The sequence below is a fragment of the Falco punctatus genome (assembly GCF_963210335.1).
Source record: "Falco punctatus genome assembly, chromosome: 7".
Classification (NCBI taxonomy): Eukaryota; Metazoa; Chordata; class Aves; order Falconiformes; family Falconidae; genus Falco; species Falco punctatus.
The window spans coordinates 29,011,977-29,030,630 of record NC_137587.1 but is presented as its reverse complement, the minus strand read 5'-3'; the positions used below and the strand labels follow the sequence as shown (position 1 = coordinate 29,030,630).

The 18,654-nt window shown below is 39.4% G+C and overlaps 1 protein-coding gene across 11 annotated transcripts in view; it reads right to left on the bottom strand.

Moving 5' to 3' along the window:
* CELF1 (CUGBP Elav-like family member 1) overlaps positions 1–18,639 on the bottom strand; it is a 63,666-nt gene extending 45,027 nt beyond the window's left edge. For 2 of the 11 annotated variants that reach the window (XM_080396804.1, XM_080396802.1), the window contains exons 1-3: positions 18,465–18,595; positions 6,490–6,576; positions 1,495–1,535 (exon numbers count right to left, since the gene is read on the bottom strand). Coding sequence is in view for 1 of the 11 variants with exons in the window: in XM_080396801.1 (XP_080252927.1) it covers positions 16,991–16,998 (8 nt within the window). In the remaining 10 variants the exon portion in view is untranslated. Of the gene's footprint in view, positions 1–1,494; positions 1,536–6,489; positions 6,577–11,087; positions 16,962–16,990; positions 18,424–18,464 lie in introns of those variants that run through there. The other 9 variants (XM_080396805.1, XM_080396808.1, XM_080396803.1 and 6 more) reach the window with 9 other exon arrangements.
* Between the last annotated feature and the right edge of the window lie 15 nt (positions 18,640–18,654).

The following is an 18,654-nucleotide window of genomic DNA, read 5'->3' as shown; positions in this document are numbered from 1 at the left end:
AGTCACCATAAACTTGATGATTATTTCTGATCTACAATCTGATTATTTTGTTATTTAAGTAATCCAAATCTATTGATTCTGGACCTGTGTTTTGTAACTGGCAGAATCCCATGTGTTTGGAAAAGCTGGGTCTAATCACAGATTTGTCTGTCTCAAAAGATACAAACTCTTCAGACAAAACCACAAATATAATGACCAGTATTCTCTCTTTCCTATCTGCTGTACAGTCCTAACAGAACAGCAAAGGAGCAGGAATGGCAAAGTACAGAGCACCAGTCATTCAGGAAAGAAGTTGAGTGTTCTGTAACATCCACAATGCTTGGAGACCAATGCTCCAAACACAGAGGTCAATTGCCAATTCTCTAAAAATCACTTAAAAAAGAAGGTGTTCCTAGGCTTCTTAATCCAACTTTAGCTCTTTCTACCCTGATGAGTAACACATGGAGAGACAGGATATCCTTCATTTTAGAGACAAATTTGATATTCTTTCCAATAAAGACATAACTAAATCCTTTCCAATGCATTTATGAAAACTGTAGCAAGTGTCTGACCATAGTAAAAAACAAGTATTTCCTCAAAATAGTATCAAAACTCAACTCTGTCTGGTTGTCTACAGAGTAAAGGCACACCATAAATATTTTTGCCATAGCACAGGTGATTCATCAGATGAGCAACAATCACCACACTTCGAGCATGACAGTGTTACTTAAAACAGTAGTTAGAGGTCACTTGTCCTTAGAGGTGAGTTCCAACTCTTCAGGTGCACAGTTACAGTCTGATCTGTTCTTTTGTTACTTGTAAGCCATTGCAACTTGCTAAACCACAGAAATAATAACTAGATCACTAAAGAGCTTTTTATTGGGTTGTCAAGCTGACTTTATTTACCATGCAGTCAAACCATTACAAGAACCAAGCATAACCAAAGGACACAGAACTACTCAGTTGGAAACTGAAGAAGAGAGCAAGGGGGAATTGTCTCAGATGTCTCATGAAACTACACCCTTATTGGACTTAAGACATTAAGAAAATTGCACCAGAAGATCCTTGCATTTGGCTTGAAGCATTTTCATACTAGACTATGCTCCTGTTCTGCTGCACGTAATCTGTCTCAGCCCACAGGGAGTTGTTCCACTAATATTCACCTTTAGGGTTTAACGTACTACAGAGCACTTAAGATTTGATCTGGTCAAAAAAATTACAACGAAGACACACATTTCTACTTTGCAGTTAATTATGTTTCTAAAATTACTAAATTACAGATGGAGCTAAAGAAGCCTATTGACTTGGTACTTGCAGTCCTAAACCGTTAACACTCCCAACCCTATTTAGCAGTACAAAGGCAGGAAACTGCAGAGTTTAAGATGCAGGGAGCACTGCTCACTGCAGTGGAAAACCACTGCTTTCTTCATTGAAAGTAAAACCAACTTCTCTCTAAACCTTTGAAAGGAAGTGCCAATATGCAACTGAGTGATACAAACTGTAGTTGGTTCATACCTGCAGCTATGCACCTCTCTCTAGCCGTTCCTGTCTTCACTCTAAAAGATAAGGAAAAAACAGACATTTGAGTACTCCAGAGTTAAAATCAGACACAACATGAACCCCATCTTGTAAAATACTGAGGACTGTGAAAGTAAAGCATATTTATAATAGCAGAAGTCATCATGAGGTGGTAACAACCCTCATTAGACTCAAAAAAGAAACCGCACTCTCAAAAATACACAGAATAAATGAAAGGATACAAAAGAAAGGACAGCAAACACAACATGGCTGAAAACAGTAGTTTTGTAACTTCCTAATAACATTCTGTGGACTTACCCTACCTGTCTGGCTCTCATGAAAGAAGATGAGTTACTAATAGCAGTATGCACAATTCTAAACTCCTATATAACATTATTTTGACAGCAGCAGCACTAACAGATGCCAAGGAACCTGCAGATGTAACTCTAATATAAGACAGCACAGATGGAAATGTATGAGAAAGTTCTGGATTAGGGAACACAAAGAACTAACATCACAAAAATGGAAAAAAATGTTATTTCTGTATCTTAGGCAAATCATCAACTAGGAACCACACAGATTTTCTGTACTAGCATCTCATAAGTAAGGGATGCTACTTTTCGATTCAGGATTCTCTTTCTGCAGATTCATTAACTGATCCACATCACAAGCTAGTGTATATTTAAATACAAACTTTGCAATATTCTTTCAAAAGAATTTCTCCTCTGCTTCCTCCTAGGTTATTTTGCAGAACTACACTCATGGTAGTCAAGCAGTATTTTACAAAAAATCCAAATCTGTTTACTTATCTATAGGTACCAAACCAAAACCTGCATCTGTCCGCAAGGAGAAGAGTTATACAAGACTATTCGAGTTTCCGTATTTTCACTGCCTTGCAGGTCCCTTCACAATCTTTGTTCTATATCCTTTGAGAAGTGTGGATAAGTGACCCATACCCTCTTTTAACTTGTCTTGTAATATACTTAGATATTTATCACATATACTTATGCCCTCTTTTCCAGAGGGAGATCTCTTGAGAATTTTTTAATCCCTAATTTGTAGTAATTTTCAATTGTTCTAATTTCTTCCTGATTTGTTCAATGGACTTAATAAAATATTATACCTTCTAAAGGAACATGGAATCCTAAACACAGCAACAAAAATTTTTCTTATAATACTAGTTAAGAACAATAAAAATCAATCCATCAATGTTGAGAAACATAACTCTTAATTGAAATGTGCATTTCCCAAATTACAAATTTATCTTTTCTAGAATATTACTGAAAACTGACTATTGATCAGGGAACACTTTACACACTTATTTTTGTTCTGTTTCACCATGACATTCTGGATTATGAAGTTCCTACCAGTGATTCTGGCAAATACGCTACCTGAGGACACCACCTTCCACTCCGCCCACATTCCTTTGTTTTTTGAAGTTTAAATGAAGAATATTTGTTTATGGCCAAAAAATAGTTTCAGATTCCTACTAACAGACCTGTCTTCAAAACACCATGTAACACAACCTTTTTGTTTTCTTCCTTTTCAACTCAATCTTTGCCAGATATTTAAGCCTTATGGAAGTTGTCATAAACACCATTATATTTCTATGATAATCAGAAAAAACTGAAATACACAGCTCACTAATCTTGTAAATGCTTAAGAATATACTGGTAAACTACTTTTTAACGTTAAAAAGAAAATCTTCCCTTTGCACATGTACACTCAAGAGAATTAATTTAAAAACTTCAAAAGGTACCAAAAGTACAGCTATCAGCCAGAGGAACCCATAATTCTTGGATACCTTTGGGAAAAAACATACACCTCATTGAATCAAAGGCAAAATCCAAGACAATAAAAACTTTAAAAAGCAAGCAGCCAATCTGACAACCTATAGAAAGCCTGGGAGAATGCTCATAAATCATAAATGTTTCTCAAAACAAAACTGTTTTAGTATGGTTCACTTAACTGCATGTAGAACATAAACACACCAAATACTTTATCCAAGTTTATACATCAGGCAAACCTGGCCCAATGGCCAAAGAATCTGACAACTTTATTTCTTCTCAGAAGAAATCAGGACTTGAATACCTCAGATCAAGGCATATACAGCTGGCATGACACTAGCAATGTGTATAGCATAGCAATTTCTGTAGTTAACTGACATGGCAGCAAGCTCTCGGGCAAACTGCAGATTCACCCCAGCCCAGCATCATACACTGAGAATGTTTTCAGTTGCACCAGTGTGGGTTCTTAGTGGGGACCGCAAAAGAGTTAACAGGTGTAAATTGGGACATCTCATCACAGCTTTTGCAAACAAGATTTCTCCTGAAGTTTCCCCTGCACCCCCAAATGAAGTGCTGCATCTGAGTCAGATGCCACTTCCAACTTCTTCTGTATGTAGCTGGGAGGAACTATGACACCACCTGAAAATTCCATGTAGAAAAATGAAGGTTTAACACAGCCCTGCCAGATTTAAGAGTGACAAAATACACTCTTGCTGATGAACAAACAGTTGTAGCTTATGGTATGCAATATAATATAAACAGAACTACAGCTGGTAATGAAAACAAATGGCTCTAGCCACTAAGTAGTGGACAATGGATGAGCACCCAATAAATATAGTGATACTGCTTTGCTACTTAGTGGCAAAAATTCAGTCTCACCAGCACCCAGGATCATCTATAAGAGAACACTGGATCATTTAATGGGTTTTGATCAATGAAATTACTGTCACTGTCAGCACTTGTCTAGACCAGTTAGTTCTGATTTCTCATTACATTTTCCAGGAATTAATGTTTGTGGGATGTCAAGATTACCATTGACAATTCAAGAGGCTAACAGATAAAACAGACCACATAGCTCAACCTCAGATACATCCTGGCGTCAACAATCTCCTATATAAATCAATGTTCAGTCTGGACTCTCTGCAGATGTACATACTTTTAAGTGCCAGTATGGCCAATAATAAAAACTTGGAAATATAAAAATAACTATTTCTCCAGAGGAAATGCAGAGGGGAGGTAATGATGCATCAGAGAGTGAAGGAGCTAGTGCACTAGATTCGTTTGCTTACAAATAGAGAGGCCTATAAAAATCCCATGAAGCTTCAACTACTGTACAGCTTAGGCCACAATCCACAGAAAGCATGTCACCTTCTAGTAAACATTACACATGAGACAGCAAGACAACAGAGAGAGTGACAACAAACTCCTACAGCACCAAAACCTTATCAAGGAAGCAGCCATGCCTTCTTATCTGAGAAATGTAGTTCTACTGCAAACTTCACACTACCCAAACCTCTCAGCACCAGAAGCTACTTGCTCAACGTAAGGCAACAGCTCCCAGTCACTGTGCCTGCTCACTTTGGCAGAGCTCTCAAGGACTGTTGTCCTCAGTGTTGCCAGCACAAGTACTAATGTGTGTACAGGTTAGCAGACAATCTCTACAGTTAGTAAGTAGACCAGTTGAATTACTTGGGACAGTATATTTGACTATCAGAATGTAAGTTTGTTCAACTTAAGATACAATAGGAAGAATAGAAGAGGTGCACATTTGGGGACTACCTCATATTAAGGGGAAAAAAAAAAAAGAGAGAGAAAGGAAAACATCTTAAATGCCATGCTTCACGTTACTGTAATGAGAACATCATAAAACACTTAACATCAGGGATGCAGACTGTATCTGCAATGTCTGTTCCATGCTCAGCTATTAGAACTTAAACATTCCCAAAATCGATCATTAGTCTTGTAACCCATAATGAAGGTGTAAAGAGACACACTTTCAGAACGCAAAACAAAACAATCCTACGGTCTATGGTTGAAAACACAAGACTGGGGCTTAGAAGACGTGAGTTCTATTACTAACTATGGGACTGAACAGCATTGGACAAGTCACTTTATGGTCCTAGGAGTTTGTTTGTACAGTATTATCATCTTGTTTTTCTTTGTGAAAAGGTATTTTGAGAACTAGCAACAGAATGTATTCAATAGGAGTCAGAGTATCATCCCATTGTTACAGCTGCATCCCAGCTGAAAACCTAGTAAACAACTTCATAAAAAAAATCTTTCCACAAAACATTTGTCTGTTAGTAAAAACCAAAGAATCTCACCAACAAAAGATTTAAGCTTGCTATATCCTTCCACATTATGGCATTAAGAGACTCTCATAATGTCTCAAGAGTTGCAAATACAGAAGGTACACACTAATGCAACATTTTATTTACTTGTTGAATGAGGATCCAAAATATTCAGAAAACACACATTCTTGTTTTGCTTTACAGATACAGTACACACCACAGGAAGACCTATCAAATGCAGCACAAAGTTTTATAACTTCTTTAGAGTAAAAGATTGAGGTGCAGTGAACAGAAACAATATCCTCAGTTTAACCACAAGGACTACTTCTAGAAGCAACCCTAGCTGAACTTTGACAACCTCATCTATCTCAGCCACAAGATTCAAATACTAACACTTTTACTCACTTATCACTAAAGGCAAGATAAAAAAATCTCAATGGGATAATCATCCCTGTGCAGTGTTTAGACAGACACAGTTCACATAGCTCTCTGTTAAAAACGTCTTTTTATAATGTTGGAACTGATGATCTTTAAAGTCCCTTCCAACCCAAATTGCTTTATGACTCTACAATATCAAGGTACTTACACACTTCTTTTCCTTTGTGCAATCAAAAGAAATAGATACAAATACAAACAGACAATAAAGAAGTTTTGTATGTCTCCCCACAAACATCCTCAAAACACTATCGCTATTCTGTACTATTACACCTAAAATACTGGAAGAGGACACAGTACGTATGACCTACTGTCAGCTTCAGAGGGAAAATAATTTTGAGGTATCCCAATTTTGAAAGATCAGAATCAAACTGGATACAGAATTTCAAGTCTACTCCGAATTTGTATCTGCAAAATTTTTAAAGTTTAAACATTTATATTTTATTTCAAAGAAGCACAACTAAGAAAGACTGATTTACCTTAAGCTTGTATGTGTCTCTTGCTTGGCTTATATTAGACAAATATTTGCCATGAACTCTACCGTGCAGAATCTGCCATTGCCACGCCTGCAAACCAAAGAGTAAAAATATTCTCAATTATTTTTATTCCTTTTGTAATAGGCACATGGTCAAATCCTTTGCAGAAGTAAATGGATACAAGTCTCAAATTACACTTTTTTACATCGGCAAAGAACTGGAATCAATGCTCTATTTTAAGGAATGAATATTGGTTCAAATAACTTTCAACAGCAAATTTTAACACTTAAGAGATTTAATATTGGGTGTGTAAAGCTGAAGCTTTACAAAAAATATTTTGTACTATTTCTTTTTCTTCATCAGAGGCAAACATTGGCATTGCTATGGGAACATCAACTTAGGAATGTCCTGACTTTCGTTCAAAAACCCAAATGAAATAAAGTCTAACTATTTTACTGCAAAGCAGTCCTTCCTAAGCTTCTACTCAAACTCTCTGAAGGTTTCTCATTTGTCATCATTTGCAGCATCACTTATACATACTTCAGTTTCTTTTTTTATAATATTTACCCCCCTCTTCAATGTCTTTATATAGTATTTGAAGCATACAAACCACTGTAAATAATATAGAAAAATGAGAAAAAAAATCTGCATTAATTTACAACCTAATACCTGCTGAAAACATATCAATGCATAAACATACGCAGCACCTTGAAGCATTATTTTTGTCTGAATACCATTCGCAAATGTAACACCACACTTAAGATGAACTTTTCTGTCTGAAGATGCCTAACTTTCATTCTCCATTATGAACATCTAAAATCAACTAACAGAATGTCTCTCTTACTTATGATAGCAGCCTTTTATTTCACAAACTACCTTCATGGCCCATTTTATGACTCAATCAGCCCCTCCAGGATGCTCGCCTGTGGCGATTAATGCTCACTAACTCTTGTGCCAGCCGACAGCTTTGCTTGCTCTCCCTGCTGTATAAGGCTGGATCCTTTGCCTGGGTCGGGGGAGAAGGGGGTGCGAAGGATCAAGAGCATCAATGCACTCTGCCAAGAACTAGAGAGATTCAGTACTTGCTTGTAGTTTTATGCATGTATTTTCACACGTTCTTCACTTAGACACTTCTCCATCAATTCTTTCCGTTCACTTTTCCTGGAAGGCATAGTATGACATCAGCTGGTTTCCACTGCTAGCAGGAGGACACTCCAGAAACTTTATGACCAAAACAAGTGCTATAAATACAGTCTTGGCTGCATGAGGACTCAAAATAGACATAAAATCCTCTTACATATCTTACTGGATTCTCAGGGTTTCTATACCTCAGTATCTGGATTCTGAAAGCACTTTATACTTCCTAAATCAGAACCTCAAATGTAACCGTCTACGTGGCACGTTATCTTTTCTCTGTCCTCACATCAGGGAAGTTCACCAGTTTCATCCCAAATGAACAGCAGGCTTCTCTATACAGCAGCATCAAACACGGAATGTATCAAATACCACATTCATAAAGAAATATGTTGTGACAACATTTAGTACCTCCCTGTCTAAACCAAAGTGATATGTGCCATAGAGGGTAACACATGCAAACAATTCTTTTTTTCTTGTTGTTTGTATTACTTCTGTTTGTATTACAGAAGACTGGACATAAGCTCTCCATAAAGATTACATAGAAATGGGGTGGAAATACAAAGGAATAGATCAAGATATTCCTACTGTAGATCCAGTTTAAGCTGATGCTCTTGCCAAAAGAACAGAGAACTCTGCCCTCATCAGCTATCCATCCGCACCTCTGCATAACAAGCCTGAGAAAGGAAATGATCCAGGTGTGATCTAGCCTACCAATAACAACAGGAAAATAATAGTTCTAACCCAGACATGCTCTCTGATTCAATTCACTGCATAACCACACAGATGCTCTTGGCAGCACAAAGGAAAAGGGAAACACATGAAAGATGGAACAAGCCTCTTTCAGAGTAAAACTGGCATATGCTCATTCAAATTACTCATGGAACTACATCATCAGATTTAGGTGCCAAATTTCAAATCGTTCTCTACTGATTAATCCTTTTTAAAAACTTCAAACAATAAATAAGGCTTCCAATACTTCCATTAAGGAAACTCTATACTTGTAAGCATATACATGTTCTTCCATATAATCACCTTTACTGTCCCAATTCTTTGCCAGCAGACTGCCTCCAACTTTGAAAGACATATCACTCCCTATCCTTGATTAAAGTATGTGATTTTAAAAAGCTGAATCATAAGTAAATCTTTTTTAACTTTCACTTTTCACTTATTCTTCCTGAAGTTCAATACCAGTAATTCTTTTCAACAGCTGTTACAAGTTTAACTAACTTCAAATGAACACTGGACTTAATTCTAAATTCTTCTCACATGTCCACCCTTAACCTAATGTTATTTTTCAACTGTATATTTATGACATAAAAAAAAGAAATTATTTTTGTAAATCATAAAAGCAATAAAGTAAGAAGAAAATAAAACATTACCCCTTCCTGTGGAATTTCAGGACTTCCAAAGGATGTCAGACAAAAGCTAAACTTCTCACTTATCTCCAACCTTGATAAAACTTTTCTGCAAGCAGGATAATAATGTAGTCAATCCAGAATGGATACTCAAAGTATACATGGCAAATATGATTTCCTGTCCTTATACATCTAAAGCATTGTATTTTGCTACATGAATCACTTGAACTCCTGGAAATAGGCAGAGCACTGTTACCCATTCTGCACTAGTGGGCAATAGGTGCAAGACAAATTTACTATATATGTAGCTCAAAGTATCTGCCTTCCAAGAAACAAAACTGACAGCTCAGCTTAGCTCTGAACACTGTCACTTTCTTACACTCTTACACTGTCTCACATTCTTACAAAATGGAATATTTAAATCCCCTAACGCCAGGCTGTAGAATGGTACTATCTTTCATCTACTCAATGCACTTGAACACATACTTCTTCAGTGTTCTACCCATTTATCATCGCATCTTTCAGAGAACCGACAAACAGTATTTTTTAAACATGCAATAGTGTACCTCCAAGAAGCCTCTGAAACTTCCTAATCATATTCCTACAAGACTACAAGCAAAAATTAAGTATGGTACCAGAAAACACTTTAGAGGAATTTTACAACCCTGATCACAGGCATCAAACAGTACCAAGATTCACTGTCAATTGGTATTGTAAATTCTGAAACAGTTTAGATTATTTTTTTGCTACTTTGCTCTGGTTGGTTTACACAGAAGGATGTCAACTGTGGAGACAGGAAGTGGGAAAGCAGGAAGAAAAGCAGAGGGCTTTAAGAGGATGCAAAAATTGGGAAACATACCAGGGCACTTAAGACAACAAACAACATCCTAGAAGCTCCATATTCACAAAGAATTCCATAGGTTTTCCAGATGCAGATGGAACAACTACTGCAACGTGTCCCTGCTAAACCAAGCATGATCAGAAAACAGCCACACAAGAAAGTTTCTTGAGTTCAAGCAGTTCAAGAATGAGATGACCCTCTGTCACCAATCACAGTTCCCTGCCTGCAGACACAGTGTGATTCAGACATTGCCGGGGCAGCTGAGATTCCCAAATTTGCCTCCAAAATTTGCTTCTTCTGAATCTGAGATACACACAGCTTTCTCAGGAGGAAATACACTGAAAAGACTGCAGTGGTAGGAAAGAAAATAATTCAGACTGAGTTTATGGACCATGGTCCTCAACAATGATTTTAATAAGACACTGCCTTCTGTTTCACAAGTGGAAAAATGTTTTCCTCACTCAAATTCAGGAAACAAAAGGCCTGATGCCTATTTGCATAGATATTCAAAAGGCAGCAGAATTTGTAACTGGACAGCACCCCCTAAAATCAGAAGTAGCCTATAACCCATTTCCCTCTCCCTCTCAAAAGATCTCTTGCCAATGTTAATGGTGGATCCAGTTGCTACCACTGTTTTGAGCACCCTTCTGCTACTCAGAGAGCATTTTATTGACAGCTTACTACAGTGTCAGCAGCCGACATACTTCCTGCACTATTTGTTCACAAGATCTACTACTTACAAAAAGCTATTAAGAATAGTCATCCCAATGTGTGTACAGCCTTAATACAAAGATTATGCAAAAGCACAGCCAGGGAAGTCCTAGTTACAAGTTTCCAGCTCTTCCTAACAAGGTATATTCTACAATGCCATCGCCTCAGCACCAACTTCTTATTCCAAACTAAGCTGGCCAGGGTCTGGCCCCTCATTAATCCCCCTTACCCACAACAAGCAAAGACAGCACTCAGTTCTTACAGGACAGGATCTAGCTTTCATTAATCTTCATGGCAGACAGTGACATCAGGCCTTTTATGGAAAGATATAGGCCCTGGCTACTCACTCCCCAAAGCAGGCAGGGACATTAAAATACTCATCCCAGAAGACTGCAGCTCTTTTGGAGCTTAAAACTGTATCTTTCTGATGCCACTGCCACCCACTACACACTCTCCCTTCAAGACATCTGCTTTCCCTCCTCCACTCCCGGTCCCTAGACTTCCAACTTGGATGAACTGCATTTTACAAAAAAAGAAAACGTCCACAAACAGATCACCTTTCACTTGGAATGCCAGTCCTCCCCAGAGACGCAGACAGACAGACGAACGTTAACAACAGAGACTGTAAGCCCTGGCTCTCAATTCTGCTCAGCAAATGCCGAACGCACACAAGACCAGCCACACTGCCTAGTTTGCTAGCGTGCTGCTGTTGTACAAATATAGAAAGCAGAAAGTAGAACAACCGTTTCAGCAGAACGGATTCTGCTCAGCTCTCTGAGAGGGAGGAGCAGGGAGCTGAACCAGCTGAACTGCTTTACCCATACATGGTCTCTGAAAGAGACCATTGCTAAGACAAGTTCCTTTGCATATGCACACCCTCATTCACTGTCACAAGGTGCAGGGGAAGAAAAGAATTAAAAGCATACAAACTTAAAGGAGTTACTACCTTGAAATTAGTTCCAAGCCCATTTTGCTTGAGCCCACCTTAATCACATAGAATTGTTATTCTATGAAGAATCTATGAAGAAGATCCAACAGAATCTGGGCAGCAACTCAGAAAGACAAAAATCTCCCTTCCAGGGAATCCCCACATCCACCAGCATTTCAAGAACTACTGAACTGGCCAAGTCTTCCTTGTTGCTTTTGGACACACATATCTGCATACCAAGCTCTTGGTTTGACCTTCTTCCCTGACCCAAAATTGAATTATAGCAATCTTTTTAAGCCCTTCTCCCTTTTAAAGTATTTTCCCTAAACCAGTAAGCATGACCTCCCACTGGTTGACACAAACTACTATGGTGACCTGCGCTATCATGTCTGCTTTCCCAGTAGTCCTTTTTTGCCAGTGTTTAAACACAAACTAAATCTTTTTCTATATATTCTTCACAAAAACAGAAGAAAATCACTTTTATGCAGCATCCCCATCACTTCCTTCTCCCCCCCTCCTTTCATGTTCTGGCACAGAAAGAGAGCAAAATCAATGTAACTGAAAACCCAAATTCCTAGGTATTCAAAGAAGACGACTAAGAAAAAAAGTGGCACAGCCCCTGATTTTTTTAGTACACAGGAATGACAGCCTACAAACTCAGTAACAGTTTCAGTTATATACAAAAGCATAATTTTCCTTAAGAGAGATGTATTACCCTATGTTGCTGCCTGTTTCTTATATTTAGTGTATCCCACGTTTATGTGGTGATACAAAACTATCTTGCAGAAGTTACCAAAAAAGTTCTCTCATACAAATATGCGGAAATTGCAGCTTTCAACTCTATCAGGAATGTAGTGACCAATTCAGAACTCTGAGAAGTGCACTAGTCAGGTAGTTCTGTTAACGTGGCTTGTAAGTAGATACAAAAGTGCTGGCATTTAAAACAATTTCCTTATTTTTCAAATTTCTCATGACTGAGATACTGGTTTAGGCTCTCTGCAAAATGAGGAAGACACCAGCATACTGAGAATTAGCTGTATGGCTACGCATATCCTGAATTATTTTCCTTACAAGAAAGGATCAAGAATATGTGTCCTAGTCCTGCTCCCCTGAAAGCAGTCATGAAATGCCTATTAATCTTAGCCTTCAACTAAATACTCTTGAACTAAATACTTGAAAAATACTTTAAACCCCCCAAAATTGTAAAGCAAATTCTGCATTAGAGAGTCACTGTCACAGCAGCTTCCACACTGTGAAATAAGACAGTACCACCTACAGCCAGCCTGTGATAGTGATCAAAATCTGGCACTGGACACACAATTCAAAATGTAATATTAGTCCATAATTGTCAGAATATTCTCACTTACCTTTTCCTGTCATATATGATCACAGATTTCTGAGCAGTCAAAACTTCTTTATAGAAGTAAATATACAACCCTTTTTCCCCTCAAAGAGTTTCCATATTTATCTTTTTCAATGGTAGTATCACTTCTAATGTCGCTTGACTGTTCAAGAAATCTTTACCATTTTGCTCAAATTGTGCTAGACATTGTAACAGTCACAATACAATGATGGGGAAGACAGGAATGTTTGGAAGGAGGCACAGGTGAGTTGGCAAAAAGATTTTGAGATGGTGCTCTGCTTAGGAATCTAAGCCTATAAATGAGAGAAGAATTACTTTTACACTGTGCTCTGCCTAGACATAATGCAAGGGCTAGATGTGAAATTGAAAATATATTCTCTTTTCCTGAAAGACCAGTATCTCATTGCCTTCTGAAGAATCATTTATCAAAACTCTATCTTGTAAGATTTTGATGAGATATTAAGATGCCTGGTGTCTATCCTGCAAATCTCTACATATAGTAGATGAAGAAAGATGCTACCGTTTTTATATGTAGTCTTAGACGTTGTCTGCTAAATACTTCATATGAACTACAGACTTCATAAATAACTACCTCCTCTGCTTTGGAAAAAAAAAAATAGACGTGAATGCTCCCTTTCCTACAGATTCTGAAGGGTTTGTGGATAGTGTGCGTATGTTAGAATATCTTTTGAACTGCATAGTTTGAAGAAAAAATAGCACAGCATATTCATGGATTCAATGAAAACCTGAATTCGAAGTGATGTTTGGAGAACAGTAGTTTTACTTTGACATGTGAAATACTGAAATCTAGTTGGTAAAAATTACATTATTTTTGTGAAAAGTGCAGTACAAAATAGCCTGCAGATAGAATTGAAAGCTACCAGAAAGAATAATTTTGATGAAGGTGAAAGAAAAAGCCAAGGTCCTGAAAAACTCAAATTAATTTCAAGTGAAAACAATGTAAGACATGACAGAACTCTTGTCAAAGGAGTTCTTACAAGAATCAGGAGAGAATACACAGCATGCAACCATAAAAACCCCTCAAAACTGTCTGCAAAGGAAAGCCTGCCAAATATCATACCAGCATGACACTGGATACTCAGCAAACATTCTCTTATCCACACGCTCATTCAAGATCTCCTTGAGGTGTGCTGCTGAAAAGGACAAAAAACCCAAAGGGCCTGCTCATTTCAGCAGTATCTAAGCCAGTTATTCCAAGTTACATTTAGAAATAATTTAGTTAAACCAAAGTGAAAATCCCAGACAAGTATGATTTTAAGACCAGTTTATACAATCTTAAGTCTACCTTTAACTTAGAACTACCTTTAACTTAAGAACTTTTAATACAGCAAGCCAAGCCATTAAATCAGTTACAAATCTACTCTAAATCAGTACAGACTCATTACCAAAACTCGCAGTTTGTCAGTTTGCCACTAGTACGCTGTCTCTAACAGAGCAGCCAGTAAACCAGCTTATCTTTTCTAAAAACAAAACAAAAAACCAGACCATGATATGCTGAGGATACTGAAGACAGAAGGATAATATGCATACATGGGACAAAGATGACAGCTTGTGGACGAGGATTCCACTTCTGGCATAAAGCTTTCACACACATACCTGTGCCACAAACTGTATCACCTAAACTGAAATTCTTTGCTAAGAGTTGAAAACTACTGAAGACTTCTGTTCAGCTATCTAGCTGCTCACTGTTCATCCTGAATTCAGTTAGCAACAATGCCTTTTCTTTTAAAATGCAGAGCTAAGATGGCTGAAAGTTTTATGTCACTCAAGATGTCAGAAAGATGACGTCCTTTACCTTGGACGATGACTGTGCCATACTACATTGCTGTCAAACAAATAAGCCTGCTCTGTCTATTGCAGTTCAGACTCGTAAGCTATTCATCCCTACAGCAAAGGATTTCCAGACTAATATGCACTGCAGCTTTAAAGCAGTTTACATTTTCCTCCTTGCTCTATCCTAACTTCCTGCTTTGACCTAATGTGTATTTTAGCTTTACGTGCTTGTATCTCTCTCAGGTGCAAACAAGACGACGTCCAGCTGATGTTTGAGAAATCTTTTTAAAAATGTGAATGCTAAAGCTCACACTTTTCACTGCTGTGTCCCAAACACAAGAGTTTTGGCAAGATATTCTAAAATACAGATAGCAACAGCAGAAAAGGTGCTATCTTGCATTTTTTCATAGAACACAAGCATCTCCAATGACAGGAGGAAAGGCAATAAAACTACTGGTTATTTTCTTCCAATCAAGATAATCTCTTGCCTCAAGAAATCCTGTAACAGGATCACAACTCAAGATACTGTGCTGCAGTACTTCAAGAGAAATACCCATTAGAGGGCCTAGATAACTTTTCTTATTTTACAACTCCCATTCTAATAAACCCTGAAGTATTTTACTGTCCTTTGATTTATACTGCTTTTTCCTCTGCAAACCAACGATCAATGGATAAAAATGATATTTTCTTGCCTGAAGGCAGTTACCAACACAGTGAGTAACTCTGCCATAGACTTGGGAATGGTAAACTAAAGGACAAGAAGCAATACTGAACATGCCCAGATTGAAATAAAACATAAGACACCCATGGCAAGACTGATAAATAAGAATGCAGAAATATAAACCCGAGTCTGTTGGACTCTCGCTGCTGTTTCAGTAGCAAAACTCACATTATGACTTGGAAATGACTGGGATGAGGACTGCCTCATGGATGTACTGCTAAACAACAGTCTCTATTTCAACAGCCAGAACAGTGGGTTCTAAGACACCAGAGTTAGAACTAAGCAAGAAATCTCAAAAACGAGGAGAATTTGTAACACTTCCCACCTAGCCTAAAAAAAGCACTAAAAAAAAAAAAAAAAATAGAGCAGGCCCTCTGAAGAGGTTTGTGGCACAAGACCAAAGCAGCAAACAGATGAAATTAAGATTATCAATTACTAAGTTTCAATAACCACATTCCAGAAAAAGATACAAGAAATAGTTAAGGAACAACCACCTCATAACAAAGTTTCTTACGAAATTCAGAGATTGGATTATAGGTAGTATTTTACTTAACTCAATACAAGTCTAAATATTTAAAGAACCACATTATCTTTTATGAAATTCAGCTAATTCAGCATAATATTGTGTTTGCAGTAATTTCAAAAGAATAGTTACACAATATGATAAGTATTTCTCTAATGTCAAAGCTCCATAATTTGTTTCATCTAATGATTCTTCAACTGATATAAAGGGTGCTTGCAAGGGACCTTGCAAATTATGGATTTATTATTGATGAAATATACAACTATTGCATATCTATTATATGGCCACCTTTCTTGCTTTTCCCTTTAGAACAGTAGCGTCAGGCAGCATGTCTTCAGAATCCCTACTCTTAGCAGAAGTAACAAGTTATGGACACCCTTCCCACACCATGTAACGATAATCTTACAAGTACGCCTAGTGTTGAAGGACCAGCAAAAAGGTGGATACAGTAATAAGTACACAGTACTACTGTGGAGTTCTTTACTGTATCTCCCATTGTGAAAGAGTGGTAAGTTCTTCCCATTATTGTAAGCCATATACTTTCAAAACAAAACTACCCAACGCATAAATCTTTGTATTTTAGCATTCATGATTTTATGAGTCACTTTTCAATCGTCTACTTTTCTAGAGATGCTGTGCTCCTGCTTTTTTTTGCATGTAAACATAATTTCCTAAGCCTGCATCTATAATTTTGTTTCGTTTACAAAAAAGAAGCAGATGCATCTTATGTATAAGGGCAAGCATGTAACCATGGAGGTAGGATCTGGGACTGATTTCTCTGATGTAACATTAGAAACTGACAGTGAAAGGAAAACCACAGTCATCGAAGAGTGATCATTCAAAACCAGTGAAAACACTCCACAGAACAGCATACACTTCCCCAGAATAAGTACCAGCAATGATCTTGAAAGTGAGCACAGGCTGAAAGAGAACAGTAAGCACCTTAAAAACCCCAAAATAATCCTTTACACCATCATATTTTAAAATCCCCATTTGGGGATTTTAGTGATATATATATATCTGCGTCCATGTCCCTAAGCAGATACGAGAATTGTACTCCTGCCCTGGGGATTCTTCATCAGCAGGAATGCAACTGAAGATATTAAGTTGCAGGAAGCAAGCTGCACCCACCTTAACATTTCCTATCCCAGCGTAAAGACATAAGAAGTATTTTTAAACATCTAGCACAGCAGTAGTATTTTCAACAAAGCTGCCTCTTAAAGACACGGGTCCAGATACAACTCTAGGAAGTACAGTATTTCACATTATGCAGAGCTCCCAAGAACATAGCTGAGGGGAAGAAAAAAAAATATGATGGGTTTATTACAGATATACAATGCCAAATCAGCGCAGTAAAAACTATCTGATGAACTAATCTACAGAAAAGCAGTAAAGAAGACAGCAAAAGGCCCAGGAGATAATTTACCAATTATTGTGATCACTAGTATAAGGAGTAAGACTGAAAAGACAGACACAAAAAATAATAAAAAAATAAATTCAAGATACTCTAAGTCCAGTTGCTTGTAGACCAGAGGCAAAGTGTACTTCAAGATTTTCTCAATCAAACGTTTTCTAAATCAAGCGAGCTCCCAGTGAAATACACTCAATGATCATACCTCAAGCAGTACATACAAGAAAAAGGCAACGTTTGAAAAATGCTCCCTGACAACTTCTGGCAGAAGAGAATGCCTGTGCCTTAGAGGTGAAAGTGTCTGGGCCACAGTTCCTCAGGAATTCAAAGGAGCGAAGGTTCCACACTTTATTATAATGGTGCCTCTAAACTCACTACTCATGAACAGTCCTATAAATAGCTCATTCTGTTATCAACCTCTATTGCTTCTTTATGTATTTATCATTCATGTTACGTTCAGTCTCTCCTGGGTTTTGTATTTCGTTTCCCACTTCGTTCCAGTAGCGTCCGTCACGCCTTCTCACGCTCGGAGACCGCAAACCCTCACACTGTGCTGAACTCCAATTCCCCTGCTTCTGCTTCTCGTATACCCGACTTACCTCTACACACTCCGATACCGGCATACGTTTCACTAGTCCAAAAGACAGACACCTACCGTGCACCCAACGACAGGTAACCGCACCCCCCGTTCCCGGGGTAAGCCGCCGGGCCGCTGCGCTGCACCTCAGCCGCCCAGCCCTGCAGACCGACGGCGGCCGTAGCCCGGGGGAGCCGCTCCCCCGCCCCAAGGGCAGCCCCGGGCCCGCCGCAGCTCGCCCCCCCGCCCCAATGGCGACGCCGCCTCGGGCTCCGCTCGCACCTGCAGCGCCCCCCGCCGCCGCCCCGCGGCCCAGCGGCGCCCAAGGCGGCGTCAGCGCTCGGATCACACGCGACAACCGGCGGCCTCCGGTTCCGGGCCCCGCAGGGAGCTCCCGGCGGGGCGGCCACCGCCTCCGGGGTGGCGCGCACAGGGCGGCGGCGCGGCGGCTGCTCCGCGGGCCCCAGCCCCGCCGCGCCGCCGTGGGGAGCGGCGGGCGGGAGCGAGCTGCCCGCCGCAAAGGCTGCCGCCCCGGCCCGGCGCGAGTGGCCGCCCGGTGGGAGCCCAAAGGAACGAGGGAGGGGGGGGAGAAGGAGAAGGAGGAGGAGAGCCGTTACCTGCGCGAGGCGGATCGCGCTCTCCGCAGGCTCCGCTCCGCGCCGTCCCTGCCCTGCCCTGCCCGGCCCGGCCCGAGCTCCTCCTGGCGGCCGCCGCCCTCACCTGCCCCCAGGGATACACCCGCGCCCCGCTCCGCTCCCTGCGCCGCCTCAGGCCGGCTCCGCAAGATGGCGGCGCTTCCGGGAGAGA